At 37.7% G+C, this 24817-nt stretch overlaps 15 protein-coding genes and 1 non-coding gene across 16 annotated transcripts; 9 read left to right on the top strand and 7 right to left on the bottom strand.

Annotated features, from left to right (window-relative positions):
• Positions 1-719: 719 nt before the first annotated feature.
• On the top strand, positions 720-2066 carry SWT1 (mRNA-processing endoribonuclease; the record flags this gene model as incomplete). The annotated part of the gene is made up of 1 exon (XM_018130993.1): positions 720-2066. One exon carries the CDS (start codon positions 720-722, stop codon positions 2064-2066), a length of 1347 nt encoding a protein of 448 aa, XP_017987119.1.
• A 129-nt stretch (positions 2067-2195) lies between these two features.
• On the bottom strand, positions 2196-3002 carry NEJ1 (Nej1p; the record flags this gene model as incomplete). Its single annotated transcript, XM_018130994.1, has 1 exon — positions 2196-3002. One exon carries the CDS (start codon positions 3000-3002, stop codon positions 2196-2198), a length of 807 nt encoding a protein of 268 aa, XP_017987118.1.
• A 338-nt stretch (positions 3003-3340) lies between these two features.
• Positions 3341-5683, bottom strand: SEY1 (dynamin-like GTPase SEY1; the record flags this gene model as incomplete). The annotated part of the gene is made up of 1 exon (XM_018130995.1): positions 3341-5683. One exon carries the CDS (start codon positions 5681-5683, stop codon positions 3341-3343), a length of 2343 nt encoding a protein of 780 aa, XP_017987117.1.
• Positions 5684-5921: 238 nt separating this feature from the next.
• On the top strand, positions 5922-6839 carry GET4 (the record flags this gene model as incomplete). Its single annotated transcript, XM_018130996.1, has 1 exon — positions 5922-6839. The coding sequence occupies one exon, from the start codon at positions 5922-5924 to the stop codon at positions 6837-6839; it is 918 nt and encodes a 305-aa protein (XP_017987116.1).
• A 55-nt stretch (positions 6840-6894) lies between these two features.
• Positions 6895-7383, bottom strand: DDP1 (polyphosphatase DDP1; the record flags this gene model as incomplete). The annotated part of the gene is made up of 1 exon (XM_018130997.1): positions 6895-7383. One exon carries the CDS (start codon positions 7381-7383, stop codon positions 6895-6897), a length of 489 nt encoding a protein of 162 aa, XP_017987115.1.
• A 965-nt stretch (positions 7384-8348) lies between these two features.
• Positions 8349-8993, top strand: SEC22 (SNAP receptor SEC22; the record flags this gene model as incomplete). Its single annotated transcript, XM_018130998.1, has 1 exon — positions 8349-8993. One exon carries the CDS (start codon positions 8349-8351, stop codon positions 8991-8993), a length of 645 nt encoding a protein of 214 aa, XP_017987114.1.
• Positions 8994-9164: 171 nt separating this feature from the next.
• AW171_hschr31988 (HCL034Cp) lies at positions 9165-10220 on the top strand (the record flags this gene model as incomplete). The annotated part of the gene is made up of 1 exon (XM_018130999.1): positions 9165-10220. One exon carries the CDS (start codon positions 9165-9167, stop codon positions 10218-10220), a length of 1056 nt encoding a protein of 351 aa, XP_017987113.1.
• A 174-nt stretch (positions 10221-10394) lies between these two features.
• Positions 10395-11267, top strand: CMG1 (Cmg1p; the record flags this gene model as incomplete). Its single annotated transcript, XM_018131000.1, has 1 exon — positions 10395-11267. The coding sequence occupies one exon, from the start codon at positions 10395-10397 to the stop codon at positions 11265-11267; it is 873 nt and encodes a 290-aa protein (XP_017987112.1).
• A 167-nt stretch (positions 11268-11434) lies between these two features.
• Positions 11435-12355, top strand: MED4 (Med4p; the record flags this gene model as incomplete). Its single annotated transcript, XM_018131001.1, has 1 exon — positions 11435-12355. The coding sequence occupies one exon, from the start codon at positions 11435-11437 to the stop codon at positions 12353-12355; it is 921 nt and encodes a 306-aa protein (XP_017987111.1).
• Positions 12356-12530: 175 nt separating this feature from the next.
• On the bottom strand, positions 12531-13958 carry ALE1 (lysophospholipid acyltransferase; the record flags this gene model as incomplete). Its single annotated transcript, XM_018131002.1, has 1 exon — positions 12531-13958. The coding sequence occupies one exon, from the start codon at positions 13956-13958 to the stop codon at positions 12531-12533; it is 1428 nt and encodes a 475-aa protein (XP_017987110.1).
• Positions 13959-14546: 588 nt separating this feature from the next.
• Positions 14547-15776, top strand: HEM15 (ferrochelatase HEM15; the record flags this gene model as incomplete). The annotated part of the gene is made up of 1 exon (XM_018131003.1): positions 14547-15776. The coding sequence occupies one exon, from the start codon at positions 14547-14549 to the stop codon at positions 15774-15776; it is 1230 nt and encodes a 409-aa protein (XP_017987109.1).
• A 158-nt stretch (positions 15777-15934) lies between these two features.
• YCS4 (condensin subunit YCS4) lies at positions 15935-19447 on the bottom strand (the record flags this gene model as incomplete). Its single annotated transcript, XM_018131004.1, has 1 exon — positions 15935-19447. The coding sequence occupies one exon, from the start codon at positions 19445-19447 to the stop codon at positions 15935-15937; it is 3513 nt and encodes a 1170-aa protein (XP_017987108.1).
• Positions 19448-19724: 277 nt separating this feature from the next.
• AW171_hschr31982 lies at positions 19725-19798 on the bottom strand. The gene has a single exon. It is a non-coding gene; the product is annotated as a tRNA-Val (tRNA).
• A 228-nt stretch (positions 19799-20026) lies between these two features.
• On the top strand, positions 20027-21754 carry HOP1 (Hop1p; the record flags this gene model as incomplete). The annotated part of the gene is made up of 1 exon (XM_018131005.1): positions 20027-21754. The coding sequence occupies one exon, from the start codon at positions 20027-20029 to the stop codon at positions 21752-21754; it is 1728 nt and encodes a 575-aa protein (XP_017987107.1).
• A 166-nt stretch (positions 21755-21920) lies between these two features.
• ICP55 (aminopeptidase) lies at positions 21921-23450 on the top strand (the record flags this gene model as incomplete). The annotated part of the gene is made up of 1 exon (XM_018131006.1): positions 21921-23450. One exon carries the CDS (start codon positions 21921-21923, stop codon positions 23448-23450), a length of 1530 nt encoding a protein of 509 aa, XP_017987106.1.
• Positions 23451-23540: 90 nt separating this feature from the next.
• On the bottom strand, positions 23541-24719 carry PCI8 (Pci8p; the record flags this gene model as incomplete). Its single annotated transcript, XM_018131007.1, has 1 exon — positions 23541-24719. One exon carries the CDS (start codon positions 24717-24719, stop codon positions 23541-23543), a length of 1179 nt encoding a protein of 392 aa, XP_017987105.1.
• Positions 24720-24817: the final 98 nt, after the last annotated feature.

Genomic DNA, 24817 nt, shown 5'->3' with positions numbered 1-24817 from the left:
AGAGAGCTTTTGCAATAAAGATTTATACCAACTAGTATTTTACATTGGTTATAGAAACCGGGGAGCGGCCTTTAAGTTTCTATGTGGCTAATTACATGGGTATTCACTAGTTTTAGGGAACTTTTATAAAGTTATCTAGTTATCTTAGTTTATGTTGGTTAAATACATTAACAATTTTGTATTTTGTATGTGTTACTACTATTTGCTGCTTCAGCTGATTATTCCAATGGCTGCGTGTTAAAAGAAATTTTCGTTACGTTGGCCAGTGTATGGATCGTACAAATGAAGTGATGAGTTACTGCGGTAAGATAAACAGAAATCTAGTACCTGCATTTCTACGTTTATAAAAGTGACAATGAATAATCTGTTGAATCAAGCATAGTTAAGAAGAATATTTGTATCTAACGTAACAATTACCATATTATATTATAATATCCGAACAGACAACAATAACGCAAATTTTATAGGATATGGTGGATTTTGCTGTCATAGAGTTACCGATAAACTATCACCAACACATATAGTGTTTTAATAAAACCTGTTGGGATAAGTTGAGTTGAGAACCGCATGTTATCACGTGATAATAACGTGACTGTGGGTTAAATATACTCTTTGTCAGAGGCTAAGCTTACGAGGACGGCAATATAGCTTTACTTCGCGATGTCGTTTTGCAACGACAAGTATAGGAAAACTGATAGCTACTATTTGTGTGTTGGATAATGAACATAAATGGTGTAGGTTTTACGCACAAAATTAACTCTGCTGGAATCGAGAGGGCTGAGTCTGTAAAAGGTTCTGATGATGCTAACGCTGATAATTTGCAAACAGTTAGAAATAAGTTAAAAAATACACTAGCTGGTAGCAAGAAAGGTAAGTACAGCCTTGCAGATTTGGACGGTGCAATTGAATCCACATTTGGTTTTGATAAGGACGGCGATGTGGAAGTGATGGATCTCGATCACGAAGGCGAAAGTGTAATACTGTCTACCGTGCAGGAAAATCTGGCGGACGTAGATGCTTTTCGACCCTTACTGAGTTTCCCAAATAGTAATAATGGCGATAGTCTCATTGGATTGAGTAATACTAAAGCATTATTTGTTGTTGATACTAATTTTATAATCTCACACATGCAAACACTCGAAGAACTGCGGTGTCTTGGTACAGCATATAACCACAAGATAATTATACCGAGTACGGTTTACCGGGAGCTTGATGGTCTCAAAAAATCCGATCGCGTCACAGTTGTTGAATTCCATGGTGCGGAACGAAAAGGAACTGTCGGTGCATTGGCACGTTCAGCGAATGATTGGATTTATAAGAATCTGGCAAACTTAGATTCTTCGTTATTGGGCCAAAAAATTCAACAGAAGCTTGACTTCAGTAGTAAAAATGACGATGCAATACTGGATTGTTGTTTGTATTTTAGAGAGCGTATACAAGGCCTTGTGATATTATTATCCGATGATAAGAATTTGTGCATGAAAGCTCTCTCAGAAAATATTCTGACAGTTTCTTATCGTAAAGGCATGTCTGCACAGCTAATTGCAGAAAAAGCATATATGGAAAATCAAGCCAGTGGGGGTTCCACTCGAAATAATTCTGATTTGGCATTTTCGGATGCTATGATAGATGATGACAATAGTGCCCAATGTTGTCGTGAAGACTTATTGCATAGCCGTGATATCCAAAGTAAGATACTTGAAATTCTCATATCTTCTATAGATAATGTAATGAATGTTGAGTATGACACAGAACTTGAATTTGTTGGTTATAATAGGGAACATTTGGTTACATTTCAAGATTGTGCCCGCTGTATCCAAAACTTTTGGGTTTCAGTGTTCTCAGAGTACTTTGCAGGCTCGAATATAAGAAAGGAAACTTGGAATAAATTACCTGACACTTTGTTACAGATAGCTAAAGATCAAAGTTCAATGCAAATATTTATGGAATTCTGGTCTTCTGTGCTAAGGCATTTGTATATCAAAAGAGACAAAAAAGATAACGCTATGTTACAGGCATTATTAGGTGGTATGATGGAGAGCAATAAAAACTATACTGACCAGTGATAATAGATAAAAATATTGAACCTAAATTAGTATTATGCTTGGTTAAGTTGCTATGAACTAACTTTTATATATAGACAATAAATATCTTCTATTCATTTTTAATGGCAATCGGTTTGATAATCATGTGATCTAGATTCCTGAGTCTGATAGTTCGGCTAAAAAACTATCGTGCTCTTCTCTCTTCTCTACAAATTCAGGATATTGATCTTCAATTTGGTCCTGGCCATTTACGTCTGTATTAGAACCATCCGAACCACACCTTGCAGTTACATTTATGGTATTTATATTGATGCTTAAGGATGAAGCAACTTTATCTGGAGCTTGTAGATTAAAGCTATTAATCCATTCTTTTTTCCATTGGGTTGGATTGAATTTTGTCAAGGAATCGTAATTTCTTGAGCCTTCAGGTGCCCATCTTCTTATTAGTCCACTGCCACCATATTCTTTTGCCGTGAATCCTAAAAACTCAATTGCAGTATCCTTCTGAAATAGCATTTTCTGTAAGTCTTCAATCATTGCGTTTAATGTAATTGTGCTCTTTAACTGCCATATAGATAGCGATTTTAGTATTTCATTATAGTCATCGCCCTCAACACTTTCACCGTGAAAACCTAGGTCTATAGAGATTGGTGAGATCTCAGGCTTAGATTTAATCCTTAAGACTTTATTTTCTTGGGAATTAATGATAAAATCGTTAAATTGGTTTGACAGTAAATCAAATAAGTCATGTAAAGCCAAACTGCCTAGGTCATCGTTGTTTTCCTTAATGCAAGTGTAGCGCAGCAATGTACAAAATGGAGAATAGACAAATATAGCTAATTCAGAATCATATTCAACACCAAAGTAATATAGCTCCTTGCTAATGTTAACAATATTCCATTTTATAGCATTATGTGGACCATCCGTACCACGCAGGAGCGCATGATACAACCCCATTTATATTTTGGTTACTGACCAGGCGAGGGTACTAGGGACATAAAATGGTGAAATGTTAAATTCCTATACCACAATATATTAAACTTTTACTGCGTTATTGGATGAAATTGCTACAGGTATATTTTATATGTGTATTACTTCATTGTTTATTAATAATGTCTTAAATAACAAGAGTACTTATATAATTAACATGCTGCGAAGAAATGAAACAAAAAAACTTAGTGGTTACAAGATCATACAAATCGATCAACCAAAAAGAGTAGATCTAATGCAAACATCACTAATATTGTTAATACACCAAGCAGTCCAGTTAATATGATCCTCTGTTCTATAAGTTATTATTCCGCTTCCTCATTGTCCATTCCCACCATTTCAAACGACTCCATCTTCGTCTGATAAGTAATGGGTTTATTATCCCCTTCATCCATAAGGAGAGCTCTTAACTTTTTCTTAACAGTAGTCCTTGTTTCCTCGAATGCTTGGTTTGTGAATGTTACTAGGGGTCCCCATAAGTTTAATTTATGAACAGAATAAAATATGGTACCGAGGAGTAAGAGCAAGGAAATAAAAAATGGATTACGTATGACCATCATAAACTCATTCCAACCGAGGACAACTATAACAGCGTACAACCAAGTTGGAATATGGGTTATAGATGTCATGGTAGAGCGTTTGGCCTCAATTACACTTAAGTTTGCAAATCTCTTGAATTGCTGGATAACTTTTTGCTTTTGAATAGCATCCAATATTTGGGCAAATTTTTGTTGTTGGTATGAGCCATCTTCTTTTTCGTATTCATCTTCTTCTGCTTGTATTTTAACATCAGGCTCAACCTCTAGACCATCTATAGAAACTGTTGATAAGATGTCTAACATCTTAAAAGCGTGCTCCCGAGAAATTTTGAAAGAGCCATCAATCTCTTCTTCGTTCTTCCATAATCTAGGGACGTCATTTTCATCGTAACGAAAGTGGTTCTCAAAAACGTCCCTTATGATGGAAACAACATTATCTTCCTTCAAGTACTGATGAATAAGGTCTCTCAAGATAGTCCATGCATTGGATAGTATTGTCTCATGAATGGATATGTTTTCTTCATGACTTGCGCCAACTTGAAAGTCAAAAACTGCTTGATCAGTATTATTTGACAAAACCTCATATTTCTTAAAAGATGCAGAACAAAGCTCTTTAAACTTCTGCATGACTGAACTCCAAACGTTTTCGTCGGGGTGGGATAGCATATGAACCACACTATCACTTAAATTATGATGCAAATACTTCTTCGCTTTTAAAACAATTGATTTGATTTCTTTGCGCCGTTCTTGGTTCACTACTTGTTCAATTCTAGCGTGTAGAGATTTATGCTGTTCCTCTAAAGAATGGACAACTTCCAACTGAACAAAATCTCGCGTCTCCTCCTCAAACTTCGCTATCGCTTCCTGCCGCCCTGCATCGATTTTCTCAGCAAATGGGTCCTTATTTGTTTTATTTGAAAGCTGTAATTGGAAGTTTTGAACTAATTTCTCAATTAGATCTGAGATACAAAGTTCCGTAGATTTATTAAACTTTGACTGTAGTTTTTCCAATAGCGCATCTCTCTTTTCAAGGTATACGATCTTCATGTATCTTGATGCAAAACTATCGTATTCATCTAGACAGGAATCTTTTAATTGTTTCAACGCTTTCGCCAATTGAGAGCCAGTGAGATCAGCACTCAAAGTATTGAACTGAGACATTGCATTATCATACGCGTTAGCAGCAAGTTCTTCGGTCTTAAACCTAGCAACTAAGGTTTGTTGTGTTGGCAAATCTAAGTCTTTGTTACTCTCTATTTGTTCCCAGCAATTAGCTGCATACAATGCCCAGCCATCTAGCGGGAGGCCTTGATGATAAATATCTTTTAAAGTGTAGTTTTTGTTCTTTTTGTCAATGAACTGATCACCCAACTTTCGAACATCGTTCTCGAACTCCTCAGGCTTGAATAATTTATGACTTAGTCCAGTAAAATGCAAGTCAAAAAAATCATAAATAGTACTATCTTCGGCTTCAGCAGGTTTGTTTAATTCTGACCACATTCCATCTAACTCAGCAGTCAAAGTTTCACTCAAACTTGATATAGGAGTGAACCCAGTGAAGTCTCTAATTACAAATAATAGACCAATTTTCTGTTTGTCTTTCTTATGTCCAAAAAGAGATAAATTGACCTCAAAAACAGTTTTCAACAATCCCATATTGTTACCTTGATATAACCCAACTTGTTGCTCCCACATATTCACAATCAACACTTCTGAGGTTGCTAACGCAAACAATGCCGCTTTACGTTCAAAATCCTTATCTTCACCCCTTTCTGCACCATCAGAACCTTCCACATCTAGTACAAAGAAATCGAGTGCCTCACTCTCTTCTACATGACTTTGTTTTGTAGACACTTCTCTTGTATGCGCAAGCCAAATTCCTTTCGTTGTTTGCTGCCTTTTAACCTGAGCATTCATAGTATCAAAGTTTGTGTTGAATAATGCATTCAACAACGTCGACTTGCCACTTGATTGAGAACCAAATACAGATATAACATGGTAATTTAGCCCAACATCACGATTGTTAGTACATTCACGGAAATAATCCAACGTGGCATCATTAAACTCCTTAGCCTCGTTGATTATTTGAATAGCACTTGGATCCCTCATACCACCTAAAATCCAGAGAGTGTTCGAATAATGGAATGGTAAACGTACCCTCTAAAAACAACAGTTCTGCTTTTTGCACTTTTCTTAGCGCTAGTAGTAAAGTAATATTTGCCCTTAATATTTTCAAAACAAAAATGGGGGCAAATTGAGCGCCGTGCTGCTATAAAATGGCCGATCGAAAAATACGCGACCTTGAAGTAACAACGAATCGGTCAAAAGTAGTTAACATTTATGCACTATGATCCAAGCGGTTGATCCTAAGATTGCAAAAATACTCTCACGGTTTAGCGCTAAGGTTGAAGCTGCAGACTACTATGAGGCACATCAAACATTGCGTACAGTGGCAAATCGGTACGTAAGGGCTAAAAACTGGCAAGCTGCTGTTGAATTGATTACCCATGGAATTCACTCCTTTATAAAGGCTGGTCAAAGCTCTGAAGCTAGTGACCTAACCCGCTATCTTTTGGAAATATATGACTTGGGTAAATTTCCTTGTGATGAACAGAATACTGGGCGCTTAGCTGAAATCATTAATTCGTTGGATCCTAAGGACCCTACTATCAAGGATCTTGTCACTGGTATGAATAACTGGTCGGTGCTTAATAGTAGAAACAAGTTTGGGGATCCCTATCTACACTCTGTGATTGGTGGGCGCCTATTAGAAGCGGGCAATGTCTATGAGGCAGAGCGGTACTTAATAATGGGTACATCTGAGTCCGCTAAAAGGTATGGGGACTTTATTTGGGAGTGGTACGAACAGAATCAAGACGACTTTAGCGTTGAAGTATTCTTTTCGCGTCTTGTTTTTAACTTTTTGGGTATTTATAACATTCGTTCTGCTTTACAAACGACCCGGTCTTTCCTAGACAAGTTTATTGCAACTAAATCACCACAGTACGAGCTTCTAGAGAAGAATTTTGCTTCGGTTTACTACTTTCCGGAGTATTCAGAGCTAAACTTTTTACAGTTACTTATCGTGACTTGCCAAACAAAAAACCCTGATTACTATAACTCACTCCGAAAGCAATACGAGTGTTACGCTGTCAATTATGAGGAAGAGCTTGCTTTTATATCCAGAGGATACTTCAATATCAGGGCTAATGGCCAAGTTAATCTTCTTCATGACATGATGGCAGGATTCTTTAACAACCTATAAGCCATGGTTACATAACTCAGTATATTTCCTCGCTATATAGATCTAAATCTATAGATTAGCTGCATTTAACTATTCCAGATCGCTTAAGGGCTTCAATAAGCTCTGGACGGTTTGCCAGTTCTAGTTCTCGGTATGCTGCCTCATAAGAAAACCAACCACGAGCCCGTTTTTCCTTCTCTGGGTATTCGGGAGCAAGCTCTGTAACATTCATTTCGTAGAAGTGAAATTCAGAAGGTTTATGCGTACCACTGTTTGGTCTAGAGTCTTTAATAACGCCTAGGTACTTCACAATGTCACCCACAACGCCAGCTTCTTCCCAAGTTTCTCGTCTAGCTGTATGCTCAAAATCAGGTTCATCCACTTCTATGCCACCTTTTGGTAGAACCCAATTACGTTTACTGACCGAAGACTGTACCATGATCACTTTGGTCTTGTCGCTATTAAGTGCAACACTTCCAGCCACCATTCGAGCACCAGTCTCGGGAGAATATAGCTGTTTCTCTCGACCAACACGAGAGTAAGCAGTGCGAACGAAATCCGACATATGTCGTATTAAATAGAGAGCCTATCTGGTCCTGCTGTATCAGGTTTGTAATATATAGTAAGTTTTAGGGAGCTCTTCGTTTTGCCCCGGATTTTACAAGGTAAGACGTATATAAAGAAATTAAAAAATATTTAGAGCAACAGCGTAACACGAGTGGCTTGGCCAAATGATTGATCATTTCAAAAGGTGGTAATAATCAATGCGATGTTCAATCAATGATCGTGTAAATGACCAATATATCTTGTCGAATATTGTCTAATAGTTACTCTCTTATGGATACTACCTGTCTGTCTATTATTTGTTGACTAACAAGATATGAAGTTACTTTAATGATAAAACTTCAGCAACTTGGATATGAAGCTTTAATATCTGATTAGAATTGCCACATTCCGCATAATGTAGACTTTAAAAGCATGCATTTGTACTATTGAATACTATTAACCGTTAATCGGTGTCCTTTAATTTACTAATTGATACCCTTTCAACACACCATATCTGGATGTTGGTAATTATAATCAGTCAATGCAAGATGACCTAATAGACTTGGCTATTAGCATTCATAATTCTTATCAGCTATAAAAACTTTCTAAGAAGTTTTGACGCAGATCTATACCCTTCAGGACTACTGTTATAAACCGAGTAAATGTTCTCTATGTTTATGTATATTTCGTGCATATACTAATGCATCGGCTCTAAGTTTTTTTGTATTTTGACATTGATAAGTAAGTCATTAATAGTGTACCTAAACAAACTGTTAGTTAACATATATTTAGTCACTTAGAGTTGCGCTTCAGCCGCCTGGCGCGCATACCAGCCAATGTTGAACTTCGTCGTTGATGATGTCGCCACCGTATCATCACCTTTTCTAAGCTTTACGCTCACAGCTCACCAACGCTTAGGGCGCATCGTTTGTAAAAGTATACACACGTATATAACATCTAACTGTTCATCGTAGCACCTAAGAGATGATCAAGTCGACACTGATCTTCAGGGAAGATGGATTACCGTTTTGCTCCTCAGTTGATGACGATACCGATCCCGGCCTAGCGGACCAAAAGAAGAAGGTCAAAGTGCTAGTATCACGATTCACCCCAACTTCAGCGAATGAGGCGACAATTGAATCAGGTGCGTATGAAATACATTATATTCGGCACCAAACGGTAGTTTATCTGGTAATTGTTGAACAGGGCTGTCCTCGTAATCTGGCATTTGCATATCTAAGCGATATCCGCCAGGAATTTGAACATAACTATGGTCACGAATACCTCAAGGCCGACGTGAGACCTTACGCGTTCGTTTCCTTTGATAACTTTCTAGAGAAGACAAAGAAACTCTACAACGATAAACGTGTGCAAGGAAGTTTAGACCAGCTGAACAATGATCTTCGTGGAGTACGGGAGATCATGACAAAGAACATCGAGGACCTACTATACAGAGGAGACTCTCTGGACCGTATGAGTGATTTAAGCGCAACGTTACGTGCGGATTCTCGCAAGTACCGCCAGAGCGCTCGCCAAATTAATTGGGACCTGATGCTATCACAATATGGGCCAATAGTACTGATAGCTCTACTTGTGGTTGGTGCGATATGGTGGATGTTCTTACGTTAGAAACGTGTGTCATACCTCTATGTAATGGAAGCTGTCTCATCAACGACAGTATCCTTAATTTCTTTTTATTTGTTTTGTTTGTTTTTTTTTTTGAAATATAAAAACAAGGGAGTTGTAAACTGCTTAACTGTTTAAACGACTATCCTATTTAAATAACGTGGCAAAATACTGATGACTGAGTTTTCCGAGCGTATAAAACAATTTAAGCTGAAGCGAGTATTGGATTCAAATCCGCAAACTAAGTTCATCTCTCTATTGGGGTTGATTGAAGGTAAGGACGCTATTGTTACAATAGAAAAGACTCATTTTTCCGTTGATAAGTTACATTCAAGAGAAAGTGAACTTTCTTCGGACTTATCCCATTCTAATGAAGAGTTTTCTTGCATCAAGTCTCTTAAGAGTATCTCTGAAATTTGCAAAAACGATATTTACTTTTGGGGAGTTTCTTTATTAGAACAAGATGCTGAGAAAAACCCTGCTGCTAAGGTTAGTTTGATTTGGCCAGCTACAGACGTCCACATCCGCAAGTATGATCATCAACCAGTTCATGTGTGTCGTGAAACCCCAGAAATTTATGAAAGGATTGTGAAACCCTATATTGATGAAATGGTGAAGGGCGGCCGTTTGCAATGGGTTCAGAATATATTGCATAATGGAGCGGAATCAGAAAGGGTAGTGTATAAAGATTTTGTTGAGACTTCTCCAGAAGATGGTATGTTGCTTTTGCCTGATATGAAATGGGACGGAATAAGCTTGGAGTCTATGTACTTGGTAGCTATCGTGTACCGTACAGACATTAGGTCTTTGAGAGATTTGAAACCAGAGCACATCGATTGGCTTGTTAGCCTAAATAATAAGATCAGGAGCGTAGTCCCTGGTTGCTTCAATTACTCAATTAGGAGTGACGAATTGCGTATTTTTGTGCATTACCAGCCTTCTTACTATCACTTCCATATTCATATCGTAAATGTGAAAAACCCTGGTCTAGGTGATGGTATTGCTGCAGGTAAAGCTATATTACTAGAAGATATTATAGAGAGCTTGAGATACTTAGGCCCAGAGGGATACAGTAAGAGAACAATGACGTATGTTATTGGTGAAAATCATGATCTTTGGAAGCGAGGATTACGTGATGAGGTTGTGAAGCAACTGCATGCTGACGGTATCCCTAAACCGCCTGCTGCAATAAACGACTTTAGTGGTCAGCATTCAATACCTCCACTCTAATTATGCATATAATGCACGTAAAGCCGCTATTATGATCACATCTTAATATTTTTTGTTTGTAATTTTACCATGCTAATATTGCAAGACAACTACACATAAATTAAATACACATTTAAGAAACAATACAACTTTTCAAACATAATTTTTCATTTCGACAAATAGCAGAACTAATCAATGTCTAAGCGAACCCGAAAAGCTTTGGGCTTTGCTACAGATAGCTCTGAAGACGAAAGTCATGATTTTAGTATTCGGCATAGACGGCCTAAAATTTTACAACCCCCCGTCTTAGATATCAAGGCGCTTGGAGAATTGTCTGCCAAGTCCTGTAGCATAAGATCACCAGGTGTCGCTGATAATGAAGATGATTCAACAATTTTAGATGTAGAAGAGCAACTAGAGGACGCTAATCAAGATGAATTTGAGTTAGGGATTAAGGCTAACTCAAATGAGGGGAACGAGTATGCGAAACTCATGCCAAAAGGATACAAAATGTTAACAAAAATGGGATATAAACTTGGTAACAGCCTTGGAGCACAACCAGAAGCTAATAATACTACTTTAAAAGTACAAGGACAGACTACACGTCAGGGTATAAAGCTGCACTCTACTTACCCAAATCCTGAATCTTTCGCTGTTGATTCCGCTGAGTTTCGTGACTGGAGTCAACAAGCAAATAGCAGCAAGCGCAAGGATGCAATTTTCATGAAAATGCAAAAATTGGCATTTCAAATGTCTGGAGATGCGGATTTGCTAACTGAGCATCCGGATCCTCGAGATTTTAATGTTTTGTGGAGAAGTTACATAGTTAAACTCCTACAGCGAACAAATCCTAGTCATTCGGAACATAAGGAAAGTGAACTTAACCCTCCATCAGGCGACGAAGAGCTGGCTCTATTCGAAGAACTTGGTATTGACGAAAAAATATCCCAACTGCACAATTATTTAAGGGTAGAACTTCGTTATTGCTTTTATTGCGGTGCAAAATATGCCGACGATGAAGATTTGTACTTACACTGTCCTGGATTCAAGGAAGAGGACCATCAGTAATATATTGTGATATTATGTAACTTCTTTACATATGTGAGTGTATTATTATTATTAACGTGCTCAATATCGCTTTCATAGTTTACTGTAGCGACATTAAATTTTGAAAACGTATTGAATAGCATTATTTAGTACACAGATTCACAACCAAGAAGTAAAGTAAACTAATAATGAATCCATTGCAGTCTGTAAACAAATCTAACACACCGAGAGCCGTACCGAGTGCACTACCGATTATGGCAAGCTCCAGTTCATTGCATTCTTTTTCCTCTTCGCAGCAAGAACCGACTTCTGGAGAACAGTCGAAGCTTCAAAAAGTTGAAATATACAATGATTTGTGTAATTATGAGGAAGTTCTACAGAGACTAGTTGTTTCGGTTGATAAATTCAGTCCAGATGTTAAAGCTGCCAGAGAACTTATAGAAGTAGACTCTAAATTATACTCCGATCTGGCCAAATTCCCGGAATTTGATTCGATTGATTCAGAGTTAAAAAAGCTGGACGAAGAATCAAAAGAAATAGACGACCGTACTTGTAAGATACTTGGTATTTTAAACGATTGCTATAATGAACTCAATGCATTGCCCATGGTCGAACAAGTTATTTTTGAAATGGAAACTATGAAAAAACAGAAGGAGAAGATTAATTCTAAGTTGCTCTTAGAATACGCTATGAAACTGGCGAAATTCACTAGAATACCGCCTGCGTTTAATAAAGATGTAATCCGCCCAAATAATTTTATATGGCCGGCTGAGGATGCTATAAGGAGGGGCATGTTAGCTGTTGCATCTCTAAAATCTAAAGAGTTGACGAGAATACCTGGAAAGGAAGACTTAACCGTAGGGATTGATTCAGAAGAACAGGAACATGAAGAGGAATCGCAGGTTAATGATGATATACAAAATAAAAAGGAAAAAAATGTTGAAGACTCTCAACCAAATAATGGTTCATTTGAATTTAGTGCAATAAATACCGCTAAAAACGAGGTTTCCAGAGATCCGGAAAGCGAAGGTCGTGAAGATGGAGATGCATCGATTGACCTAGACCTTGATTTGTTTAACCCGGATGAGTTCTGTCCATTCAGACCATAAGAGAATGCATTTTGATAACAGTTTACTTTATTGCATTATCAATTCGAGAGTCTAACCTACTAATAATACGTATCTATGAATACAATAAAATGAGCTTCAGTCCATTTAATAGCACTCATCTACCACCAGTAGCTTGGAATTATCTTTGTTGATTAACCATACGTTGGTAATGTATCTATTTTTTGGGCTGCTTAGAGAGTTTATATCTATTCAAGAAGGCACTAACACGTTTTCCAAAGGGTCCTTTGAAAACCACTAGTGTTACAATTATTACAACATGCACATAGTAGTAAACCTCGCGCCAACATTCAAGAGATTTTTTCAAATCCAATATAAGAAATGGTTGAACCATATAACCAAACGCTAGCTGAGTTGCCCAGAATGTAAAAATATCGTAGAATATCTTTGATCGCTTTGGGCTAACGCCATCACGCTGCAGAAATAGCGGCCGAAAATTTCTTCTATAAATCTTCCCAACGGTTTGGAAAAAGGCTGCGCTTATGAAACTCAAATAGTATCCAGGTCTTATTCCATGCCAGAAGGCGGAGGTTGCAAATGTCAGCAGAGCAGGGCGAAAGCCTGGCTCTTTACCAAGAGGTACAGCACGTAAGAACACATGGTTTTTCAGCCATTTGTTGGTGCCCTTGTTCCATGCATCCAAGCATGACTTAGCGTTCTGTGCCAACTCAAATTTTATGGGATCTACGTTACAGACCCTACCCCATATAATTTTCTTCTCCTTTTCGTCATACTCCAAAAAGTCGAGACCACATTCGACACAGGATGCTTCTGCGATCACCCACGCAGCGTAATACTTTAATCTCATCGTGAATCCCAAGAAATATAACATGTGAATTTTAATAAAGAATGATTTTTCTTTGAAATCAGCAGTATCCAAGTAGTCCACATCAATTATAGATGTTAGAACTACTGTTAGAGCTAGCCAAATAATACCCTTGGATGCCATTATCATAGCGTCATAGCCAGAGTATGGTATCTTTCTTGCAGGATACTTTCCGCCACTATTTTTATTTAACTTCTTGTCTTCAGGAAGACCACTGAATATTTTACAAGTTAGCCAGTCGTCAAAATCTGCAAATTCGCAAGTAGGGCCAGTGAGTAATGTAGGATAGAATAATGCATAGGCTATGAATCTGACAAGATCAGGGTGCTTAACAATCATATAGCGTCTGGAATGATTATTAAGTTTCTCCAAGTGAGATTCGGCACCGTCGTAATAAGACCATGCAAATGAAGTCAACTTCATAACCAGTACCATCTGCGCGCCAGTAATCGCATAAACATTTTCATCACCGAAGTATTGTGCTCGTATGTGGTTCAAAGCTAGATATGCCATACAAACGACAAAGTTAACACATGGCATATATTTGGATCGATTGAACTTTGTAAGGAAGTAAGTGAAAAGAGTGCTTATAAGTAACGGTGCAATACCTCTAAAAACTCCGAAAAAAGTCTTCAAAAGGATTAGGCTTACCGAAATGATATACCAACTTTTCAGGCGAATACCATCATCTGGAAGGCGTTTGTATACTGCATTCAACGGAAACGACAACAACAACCAAATTCCCACTTTAGTATACATTTTTGGAGATTCAGTTGCACCAGCTTAACAAGGCCTTATCTAACTTTAGCAAATATTATCGAAATTCTAACTTACTCTTCTATATATACTGGAAATATCTTCACAAGCACCAGAAAACAATATCGCCGAGAGGCAAGGGGCTTTATAAAATTAAAGCTAAAAAAAAATTCGTTATGCTTAAAACATTAATGAAGATAGAACTTCTTGTTGATGTGCTACTGCTACAAGTCAGTTTGCCTGGAATAGCCAACCTGATAGTGTTCTATTACTATTGTTCGGAGCTATGACCGAAAGTTTACGGTTTATGTATGTAAATCTTTGGCCACCTACTACTCTACTGAAAATAAAGAAGTTATATCGCTGGTTAGGGGTTAATACTGCAAGAGTTTATAAGCCTCAGTAGAACAGAATCAAGCTTAGTTTATGAAGTTAAGTTGATGTCTGACTACACGACATATAAATTTACGTAGAAAATGGTCTAAAGAATTACTTTTTTTACATTACATCCCATAACCGTGCTTTGTTGAAATCTTAACGTCGTCCTTGAGAATTCAACTAAAAGTGAAAAACTACAAAAATAAAACTAAAATGCTTGCGATGCTGCGTAAATTGATGCCAGCTATCCGTATGCGTGGTGGTAATTGGTGTGGGCTCTCAAATTCGGCGATTTCGACGTCTGCTATGTCTGCTTCTACAATGTCGACCTCTACAATGTCGGTAAAATCTGCAGGAAGCAGTGTCAAAGGTGGTACTGGAATAGTATTCATGAATATGGGTGGACCAGAAAAGACCTCTGAAACATACAACTTTCTTTTTAGATTATTCTCTGACTACGATTTGATACCTATCAGCCCAAGATACCAGCATATTATTGCTAGGTTTATTGCTAAGTTCCGGACTCCTAAAATCGCACAACAATATGATGAGATAGGTGGTGGTTCTCCTATTAGAAAATGGTCTGAGTACCAGGTCTCTAGAGTTTGTGAGATTATGGATAAGAGGTGCCCAGAAACTGCGCCACATAGGCCATATGTCGCTTTTCGCTATGCTAATCCTTTGACTGATGAGACGTATAAGAAGATGCTGGATGATGGGGTTGAGAGAGCTATTGCCTTTTCTCAATACCCACAATTTTCCTATGCCACTACTGGGTCCAGTTTGAATGAGTTGTGGAGGGAACAGCAGAAAGTAGATCCTAACCATCAAATCAAGTGGTCCGTCATTGACAGATGGCCCACAAATCGTGGGCTTATTAAAGCGTTTGCAGGGAACATTAAGAAGAAGTTAGAAGAATTTCCAGAGGAAGTTCGTAAAAATGTGATCGTGTTGTTCTCTGCTCACTCTTTGCCTATGGACATTGTTAACACTGGTGATGCATACCCTGCTGAAGTTGCTGCTACTGTTTATGCTGTCATGCAAGAGCTGGAGTTCTGTAACACCTATAGATTGGTTTGGCAGTCACAGGTTGGTCCTAAACCATGGTTGGGTGCCCAGACAGCTACTATTGTGGAGAAATTAAGTGAGAAAGTAGACGGTATTGTAATTGTTCCTATTGCGTTCACTTCTGATCACATTGAAACTTTACATGAAGTTGATCTTGGGATGATCGAAGAGTCCAAGTTTAAGCACAAAATAAAGAGATGTGAATCGTTGAACGGGAATGAGACATTCATTGAAGGTATGGCCGATCTCGTAGAATCCCACCTAAAGAAAGGGGAACCTTATTCCAAACAACTCCCATTGGACTTTATGTTAGGTAACTCTTCATCCCCATTGCCTCATCCATCTGATCTATTTGGCCAACCGAAGAAACACTAATTATGGAAACTGTTTATACTATATGCTCCTCGGAGTAACAGGTGGCGCTTGGTGATCCCGGCTTGCTTCTTTGAGATATATGTTCTCTACTTGTTCGTGTATATAAAATAGCTGTGAATCGTTACATTAGAAGATACTTCAACTATTTAAATTTGACGTTAATCCCTGGCGCTCACCAATTTAAAACCTTCCTCTAAAGCTAAATTAATCTTTTCGTTTTTGTATGGAAGCATATTTAAAACAGCAGCAATATCATCCCATTGCTTCTGGCTCTCAACTTTTGATAATCTCCCTAATAACTTCTCAGAAAGCTGCTTCTGTTGACGTTCCTTATCAATAAAGGATAGTAGGAACTTCATGATATGCTTGAATGATTCTTTCTTTAGCTCGTCATCATTGGACAAACCGCTAAAAATATCTATAAATCCATTGTAAATTGCATTGTCCTTGGTCGCCAATTCTGTAAAAAAGAGTTTGCACATATCGCTTATTCCCTGGTCATCATCCTCTAGGCATTTTGCCATTTGCGCTAGTTGTCCTTTAACTTTAACTTGACCTGCTAATATCAGAAATGTTACTGTCATCAGGCATGTTCGCTGCACCATTATGCTGTCATCGTGAAGTCGATGATATAGGTAATCCGTATTCTCATCTACCAGATTGTTGAAACAAACAGCCATATCACCTAGTCCTAGAACTGCATTTGACCTAATTATTGGATCTTCAGATTTTTCCATAATAGTAATTAGTAGTGGTAGATTCCTCTCACAGTATTTGGAAGAGACACACATTAATTTCTCTAAGCATAATACAGCACTCCTCTGTAATGCTGGATCACTGAATTTCCCAGAGTTTGACACTATCTCTTCAACTAATGGCCCGAACTTCCCAATTAATGAAAATTCTCCAAATATTAACTCATTTTCCCTGATATGCTGAACCGCATCTGCAAAATCATCTTCCACCGTGCCCCCTATCATCTCTAGCTCTTTGTTGTTTTCATCGTCCTGATTTATTGACACATCCATTTCGTTGTTCTCCCCATCCTCTGGCTGATTTTTCTCGTCATTGTTTGACACTTTTCTTTCCTGTTTCCTCTTCTTGAACTCTGCCTCACACTTTTCTAAGTACTCAATTGTCTTGATCGCCACTTGTCCTACAATAAATAATAATTGCGTGAGGGATGTGATACGAGAGTGAGATTCACTTTCAGCAGAATCTTCTGGTTCACCGAATGTCATCATTATCTTTTCCTTTATAACGGCCGTACAAACAACATCTGGTTGACTTGATATAGCAAATAAAGCATTGATCGCTTGCTCACAGACTGGGAAGTATTTCGGATCATCAGTATACTCTAAGATTTTCTTTTGTAATTTGTTAACTGCGTCATCTGCACGAGGAATTTCAAAATCGATAGATTTTTTAGAGTCTGCTGGTACAATTCTCTGAAGTGCAATGCATGTAAACTTTGATAGGATTGAATCTTTCTTTCCTGGTTCGCCTAATCCGGAATTTAACAAAGCATCAATTCCTTTGAGCGCTACTTCGTGATCTACTAGAGAAAGGAATCCGATAATGATTATAGATCCGTGAATCTGCTCCGTCGTGAAAGTTTCCTGTTGATTGTTACCAGCGCTGTTATATATGGCCCATAGAACATTAACAATATTTTGGTCAATAAACTTGGCCTGATACATCATACCTAGCAGCTTTTCCAAAGATGCTAAATCTGCCACCGATGTATTTTTTGTTAAATTTACCAAGTTCTTGGCAATGTAAATAGCCTTTTCCTTGTAATTATAAGTCTCGGGTGCTGTTAAAAACAAGTTTTTATAACATTCCACCAGGTGAGATGCAATTGTAATCCCTTCGTTGTTAGATCCCTCCATCCACACTAAATTTAACATGCGCTTGATACCCAAGTAGCTTAACTCAACATCGTAAGCGTCAGCAAGAACAAAAAAATCCATTGTCTCCAATACTTCATTTCTATTTTTTGAAAGAAGGAGACCACAAGCTAACTTTATACCTTCATGTATAGCGGTAATAAAGTCTACTGCTTCGGTATAGTAGCGAACTGTCAATTCCATTTTCAACAAATCCTGCCCTTTAGTAATGTTTTCTCTCTCATTCAACTGCTCTATATTTCCAGGTCCAACTTCATAATCTTCTACTCCATCGTCAGCTCTATGTTCGCTATTTTCTTCACTGTTCGAATCATCTTCTGAGCTGTCCCTCTCTGAACTACCATCGTATTTGTTATGCAAAGAACGCCGATTAGAAGAGCGCTCATTGTTACTTAAACTCTTCTTTAGGTGAGCCATGGCCGCTCTATGACGTTCTTCCCATTCGGTTAACCTAAGTTGGGTACCATGTAACTGAGTGAATGGATGAGTTAATATCAGTTTCGAGAGCAACTTTACCGCGTTTCTACGAACTAAAGATGATCTATCTTGCAATGACCTCACTGCTAATTTAACCAGGTTTAGTCTATTTCTATTAAATTTAATTTCCAGTTCACATATTTTCAAGCAGCCTTGAATAGCTTTACTCCTTACGTATGGGTTAGAATCCCGAAATCTTTCTTCTAATAACTCCAATAAAACTTCAAGTTGATTTTTGTAGTTTCCAATTGCTTCATTATCCTTTATAATATCAACCGCAATGTTCCCACAAGCTTCAACAACGGCACACCGCAATGTAAACGAACTATTATTTAACAGTTTAACAATCGATGTCATTTGACGTAGTACAACTTTTGGTAATATTTCCGACAACCTAATTAAAAAATTGGACGTTACCTTGGGGCCCGTGGTATCCCTCGTATTAAATTCTTTATTACTAATGTCCCTCAAGATTTCTTCTGTGAGTTGCGGGTGGCCAAAATCATCGTTTAGCACCTTCAACAAATCCGCATTAAAGTTTGCTAGATGTGGAAAATACGTTAGACTGGATAGTATTAGATTCAGTACGTTCGATAGTTGACCGTGGTTCTTCACAGAAGATGCTATAATCCTCATTATGAAAAATTTCAAAGATTGTATCTTAATTACTGGCTCTGTTTCAATGAGAACATATAATGGCTTGATAAATAGTCCCACGAAAACATCCCTTGTCCTAGTTGTTTGGAAGATCTTAAACAGAGGTAATTCTAAAACATTAACAATAACTTCAAGAAAACCCTCAACTTGGATACAGCTTCTTTTGAATTGTTCGGCGGTAAATGTACTTTCGTTTTTCCTATAATTTGATTTACCAGCACTGGATACGCTGGAAGACGCTATTTCATCTTGCAAAAAAGTTAAAATAACATGCAATAGGTAGCAAAATTCTTCTAAATGCAGTTTCCAACTAGGTATGTATGATAATATATCTTCTCTGTCTGAATTGTCGTTTATATTGTCAGCAATCACTTGGGTTAAGTTTCTTAAACAAGAGCTCACCAAATAGCTTAGCTGCTGTTGAAGCTTAGGAAGCAAATGTGAAAACCCTTGAGCTAAATCAATAAGTGTTTCAAACAAGTCTTGATCTGAGTCAATATCTTCTGGCGAAACAGCCAATCGATCTGTTATGCGATTTAACTCTCTCGTAGCATTATCCACCGGAGGAAATGATCTTTTATCGATAGCACGGAATCTTGCCAAGTATTCGGTCAAATTAAAAGACATAATCTGTTAACTGCGCAATAGTGAATCGTTGGGCAGCTTTGAACTCTTAAGGAATTACTGAAGCCTTAAGTTATGTTATAATACAACAACGTGATAATATTCCAAGCCTTATTTGGATTAACACGCTTAACTACACTTTGATCGGTGGTATTGATTCTTGTAAAATTTGATGGGCTATGGTAACATAAAAACAACGTGCAATCTTCCATATATTGTAGAAGTACATGGAGAACTGTTTACGCGATACAACACCATCAGAAAATTAATCGTTAAAAAATGATTCCGCCCAGGATCGAACTGGGGACGTTCTGCGTGTTAAGCAGATGCCATAACCGACTAGACCACGGAACCGTATTTGATATATAATTCATTTAACAAGTCATTGCTATCTACAAAATTTTCAAACGTGGTTTGTGTGTGATCAGTTAGGTAGTCCTTTGACATGGTTATATTTACCCTGACGCTATTTCGGCGGCTATTGAGGTAGATCGTTGATATAAAAGTTTAAGCATAAATAAGCCTTACGTTGGTGGCAAAATGCTTACTACCTTAAGAACCATTATCAATCCGGGATTCGCGATGTCTACAATACAGCAAGTTAAGCAAATAACCAAAACGAAAACGAAGACTGCAATTACGACTGAACAGTCGCAAAAGTTGATCCAAACAATGCTGACGATGTCCTTTGGCTGTTTGGCATTTTTAAGAGGTCTTTTTCCAGATGACTCGTTTGTAGATCAAAAATTTGTTGCTGAGAAATGTAATGCTTCCTATGATAAGTTAAATGCTGCTAGTATCAGGATAAAAACATTAGTTCGCGGTAAATCAGATGAGGCAGATATGTTTTTGGACTGGCTTGAAAAGGGAGTATTCACAGCAATAAAGATGAGGTATTTAAAAGCAATATCATTAGGCATATTCACAGACAAAAGTGCTCCACAAGATCTACTTGAAAGTTACATTTTCTCATTTGATTATCCCACTTCATCTACTGTAAATCTGCATATAAACGAGCACGATGAGGCAATTTCTCTTTTAGATTCGAGGAAAATGATGCAACAATTAATGAGGAGGTTTATTATCATAACGCAGTCTTTAGACCCCTTACCCAGGGAAAGGTATCTGACAATGAGGCTGCTATTTAATGACTCTGCACCAGCCGACTACCAACCAGAATTTTTCAAAGACGCATCATTAGAACCAGCAGCAACGATTAAAATACCTATTAGTACCGACATGGATACTGTTTCTGTTGGGAGCTTAAATACACTCCACCACACGGTTGGTCTAAAGGTCTTGTCTCTTGTGGATATAGATCCACAGGAGTGTGAAAACCCAAATATAAAAGCTGTAGACCCATTTAAGCTTGTTACTGAGACGCCTGAGCTTAAAGTGGACCCCATTGACGCTAGCAGATATAATAGTCAGACCACCAATATGCTTCAAGACTACCTGAGATCTCCATCTGGTAAAATTTGTCCGACACAAGCCATTAACTTGAATGAAGATGCCGATATATTAGAATGTGAGTGCAGGTCGCCATGTTCGGATACATTTATCAAAAGGTGTAATAAGTGTTCTCGTACTGTACATGGTTTATGCTACGGTAACAGTAGGTCCTCTAGCCTGCATCAATGTATTACTTGTTTACTAGGAAACGAAGGTTTAGTTGATCTAGATTCCAAAGAATTTAAAGTCCTGATGGTAACAAGGAAATTGTTCAGGTATTTAAAGAGTAACCCTAGTTTTGGCAATTCGGTAAGAGACTTACAGCAAAAGCTGTTTGCTGATGATAAGAGTGTTCAAACTACAGAGCTTTTGAATATAGCATTATCAATTTTTGTTCATGACGACGTAATAATTGTTGAACAGCATAGAAAGAGAAATTCCAGAGGACATTTTAAAAAAGAATCAAGCTATGTCGACATAGATTCTGAGGGCATCATCACACCTACTGGTCCCTTAAAGGTTGGTAGACATGTGTTTACCTTGTTCTTAGGTTCTAAGAATGCACAAAAGTGCTATAAGGAACTGATACCAATAACTCGGGAACAATTAGTAGTATGGATACATTCTATTAAGAAGTCAATTAGCAATCTTAATCGGAATAAGTACAATGTTGATTCTAATTCTTCTTCTCTAAACCTTAGCTCCCTCGCAATCGATGACACGGCTAATCACGTCGGTGTATCAAAACGTAAAAACAATGATTATGGTGAGAGTAACATAGATATTGACTACCAAAGCAATCCTAAGAAGGTTAGGAAAATAAGTGTATCTAAAAAGACTTTGAAAAGCACATGGTAATGATGATGTTTGACCTCACATTAACGTTTAACAACTGAAATTCGTAAAATCCGATGACATTGAAAAATTAAAAAACAAGCGGAAGGTTTGGTTTTATATTCATACTCTCATATTACGTAGTTAGCTATATAACTAATCATAACTTGCGCAAACCTATAATAAAGCCATGACACTTGCGACCTTTAAGGTTCCCTTAAATCTTAGGTATAGGAGGTTTTCATCAACGACTATACCATTTGCGCAATGGATGAAGCGAAAGCCCATACTAATCAATGCGGGGCAACCGTTGCATGAGAATAGACCTAACCTATTAAAACCCGGTGAACTAACACCTGGTATTACTGCGATCAGTTATTTTCAAAGGAGGAATAACCTTCTAGAGAAATTGCCACCTAAAAGTTGTGCCATTGTTGTTGGTTCACAGGTAAAATATGCCTCTAATGTGGTATTCTACCCTTTTCAACAAAATTCTGACCTATACTACTTAACAGGTTGGAATGAACCTGATTCTGTGATGATTTTAGAAAAGCCAACTAATGATCTTAAAGACTCAATTTTTCATATGATTGTCCCACCTAATGATCGTGTCATTGAACAATGGGAAGGCAGTCGTAGCGGTACCATAGGAGCTCGTGAAATATTCAATGCGGATGAGGCAACGGAGGTATATAACTCTCCGGCATATGTTTCAAAGATCTTAAACAGGTGCGAGTACGTTTATTTCGATTCAGAATCGAAGAAGAATAATAGCGAATCTGGGTTGTTTAGTCGTTTTTTCAACCCAGGGCAGACACAAGCTAGTGTTGATATTTACGAAATGCTGAGAAGATCTAATAGAAACATTACGGTACGAAATCTAAAACATTTAATTGCTGAGCTGCGCTCTATAAAATCAGAAGCGGAGCTGAAAATTATGAGAAAGGCGGGCCAAATTTCCGGAAGAGCTTACAACCAAGCCTACGCTCAGCGTTTCAGAAATGAAAGAACTTTGGAATCTTATCTTCAATATAAAATAGTTTCTGGTGGCTGTGATAAAATGGCATATATTCCTGTTGTTGGTGCTGGGGCTAATGCACTTTGTATTCACTATACGCAAAATAATGACGTAATGTATGATGACGAGATGGTACTTGTTGATGCAGCTGGTTCTCTTGGAGGCTATTGCGCTGACATTTCCAGAACATGGCCAGTTTCTGGTAAATTCACCTCAGCACAGAGAGATTTGTACGAAGCTGTTTTAGCTGTTCAAAGAAGATGTATTTCCTTATGTACTTCCGAACAAGGCTATTCTTTACACGATATTCACGAAAAGAGTGTTGAATTTATGAAAGAAGAACTAGCAAACGTTGGCTTACCAAGTCTAACAAAAGGTGATGTTACTAAGCTATATCCGCATTATATTGGCCACAACTTGGGTTTAGACGTGCACGACGTTAGTGAGGTTAATAGATTCCAGCCCCTAAAAGAAGGCCAAGTTATTACAATAGAGCCTGGGTTGTACGTTCCAGATGAGACATCATTTCCAAGTTACTTTAGAAATATCGGTGTTAGAATAGAGGACAATATCGCAATAGGGAAGAAAAATTATAGAAACCTGACCGTAGAAGCTGCGAAGGAAGTTGTTGATATTGAAAATATCGCTCAAAACGGGATCAATTCGCATATTGAGGAGGACGTTGTCGCTCCGTTGGAATAGATAAAATTAATATAGCATACCGATAATGGTTTACGTAACTACTGATTAATCTCACTCACCTTGTAATTTCCATGGCTGACAAAGATTTTACTATTGATTGCCCACAGAGGAGCCAGTACCTTGTTCGGTGTATGTCTGTTGAACAAATTCCTTAATTGCTTCGTTTTTCTGCTGCAACATCATGTTTCTTGCATCAATTCTGTCAGAAGCTGTTTTAATACCTGAGATAATGTCACAGATAGGCGATTGCTCTTTAAAATATATGGTATTGCCTTCTATTGCGAAATTAAGATTGAATCTGCTAATAAGCTTGGCAACATCATCAAGTATTGCTTCTTTCGAGATACCTAAAACCTTAGATAGGTAAGACACATAGATCACATTCGATATTTTCAAATACAAGAATATCACTTTACATCTCATTAAGGTACTTATTCGTTGCCATCTAGGCGAGATAAAATAACTTCCTTGGGCCTGCCGCTCGAGATCATCTTGCCAAATCACGAAGAATTCATGATATCTTGTATTACTCAATAATGTAAGGCATTTTAGTAGAAGGGGAATTCTCTGGAACATCTTCTGCGTAGCCTGAGAACTCAACAACTGCCTGTAGTTTTCCAATGGAACAGATAAAAGCATTGATATGATAATCATTAAAAGATACTCTTCATTGGTTATAAAAATATCTTTAACCTTCTCTGGGCACAGCAAATAATCAAGTACATCGCCGCTTTCGCAATACAGCTTCGTAAAGTAATGCGCTGCATCAAAATAGTTGCCTCGAAGGAATAATGAGGCAAATGTTAGTAACTTGCATTCCAAGATGTATTCCGATTCTTGGTCGTATGTATTCTGCGAAGGTCTACTTCGAAGGTATAATCGAAGCCTAGTATCCAAATCACTAACACTTAGAAAACTATTTGCAAGAACGTGTATTCTCATCATTTGCCTGCATTTTTCCACATAGTTAACCACTCGCAAATTAGCAGATTCCAGCAATGTTATGGCAGTAGCATATTGATGAGCTAATGCTTTCCGCAGTACCAAAACGTTTGAACATTGAGATCTATCTGATTTATCTGAATGAGATAATGCACTTCTTTGTTCTCTTTCACCAAAAAATAAAGCGTAATGTGGAGATTCAAATAAATCCAGGCCAACTTCTTCCAATCTGCTCAATAGACCCCTTAATTCCACATCTTTACCAGTGATAACTGGCCACGAGAAGGCCAGTCTCTCGACAGCGACCAGCACTTCAAACTTTTCCATTACTACATTTCTTTTGTTCTTTTTGAACTACTGTTATGAAATCGAAATCGCACTTTATTAAAAAAAGTCAAAATTTAAATCAATGAGGTTAATGATAT

Source organism: Eremothecium sinecaudum, chromosome III (assembly GCF_001548555.1).
Source record: "Eremothecium sinecaudum strain ATCC 58844 chromosome III, complete sequence".
NCBI lineage: Eukaryota > Fungi > Ascomycota > Saccharomycetes > Saccharomycetales > Saccharomycetaceae > Eremothecium > Eremothecium sinecaudum.
This window is presented reverse-complemented; position numbering and strand designations above follow the sequence as displayed.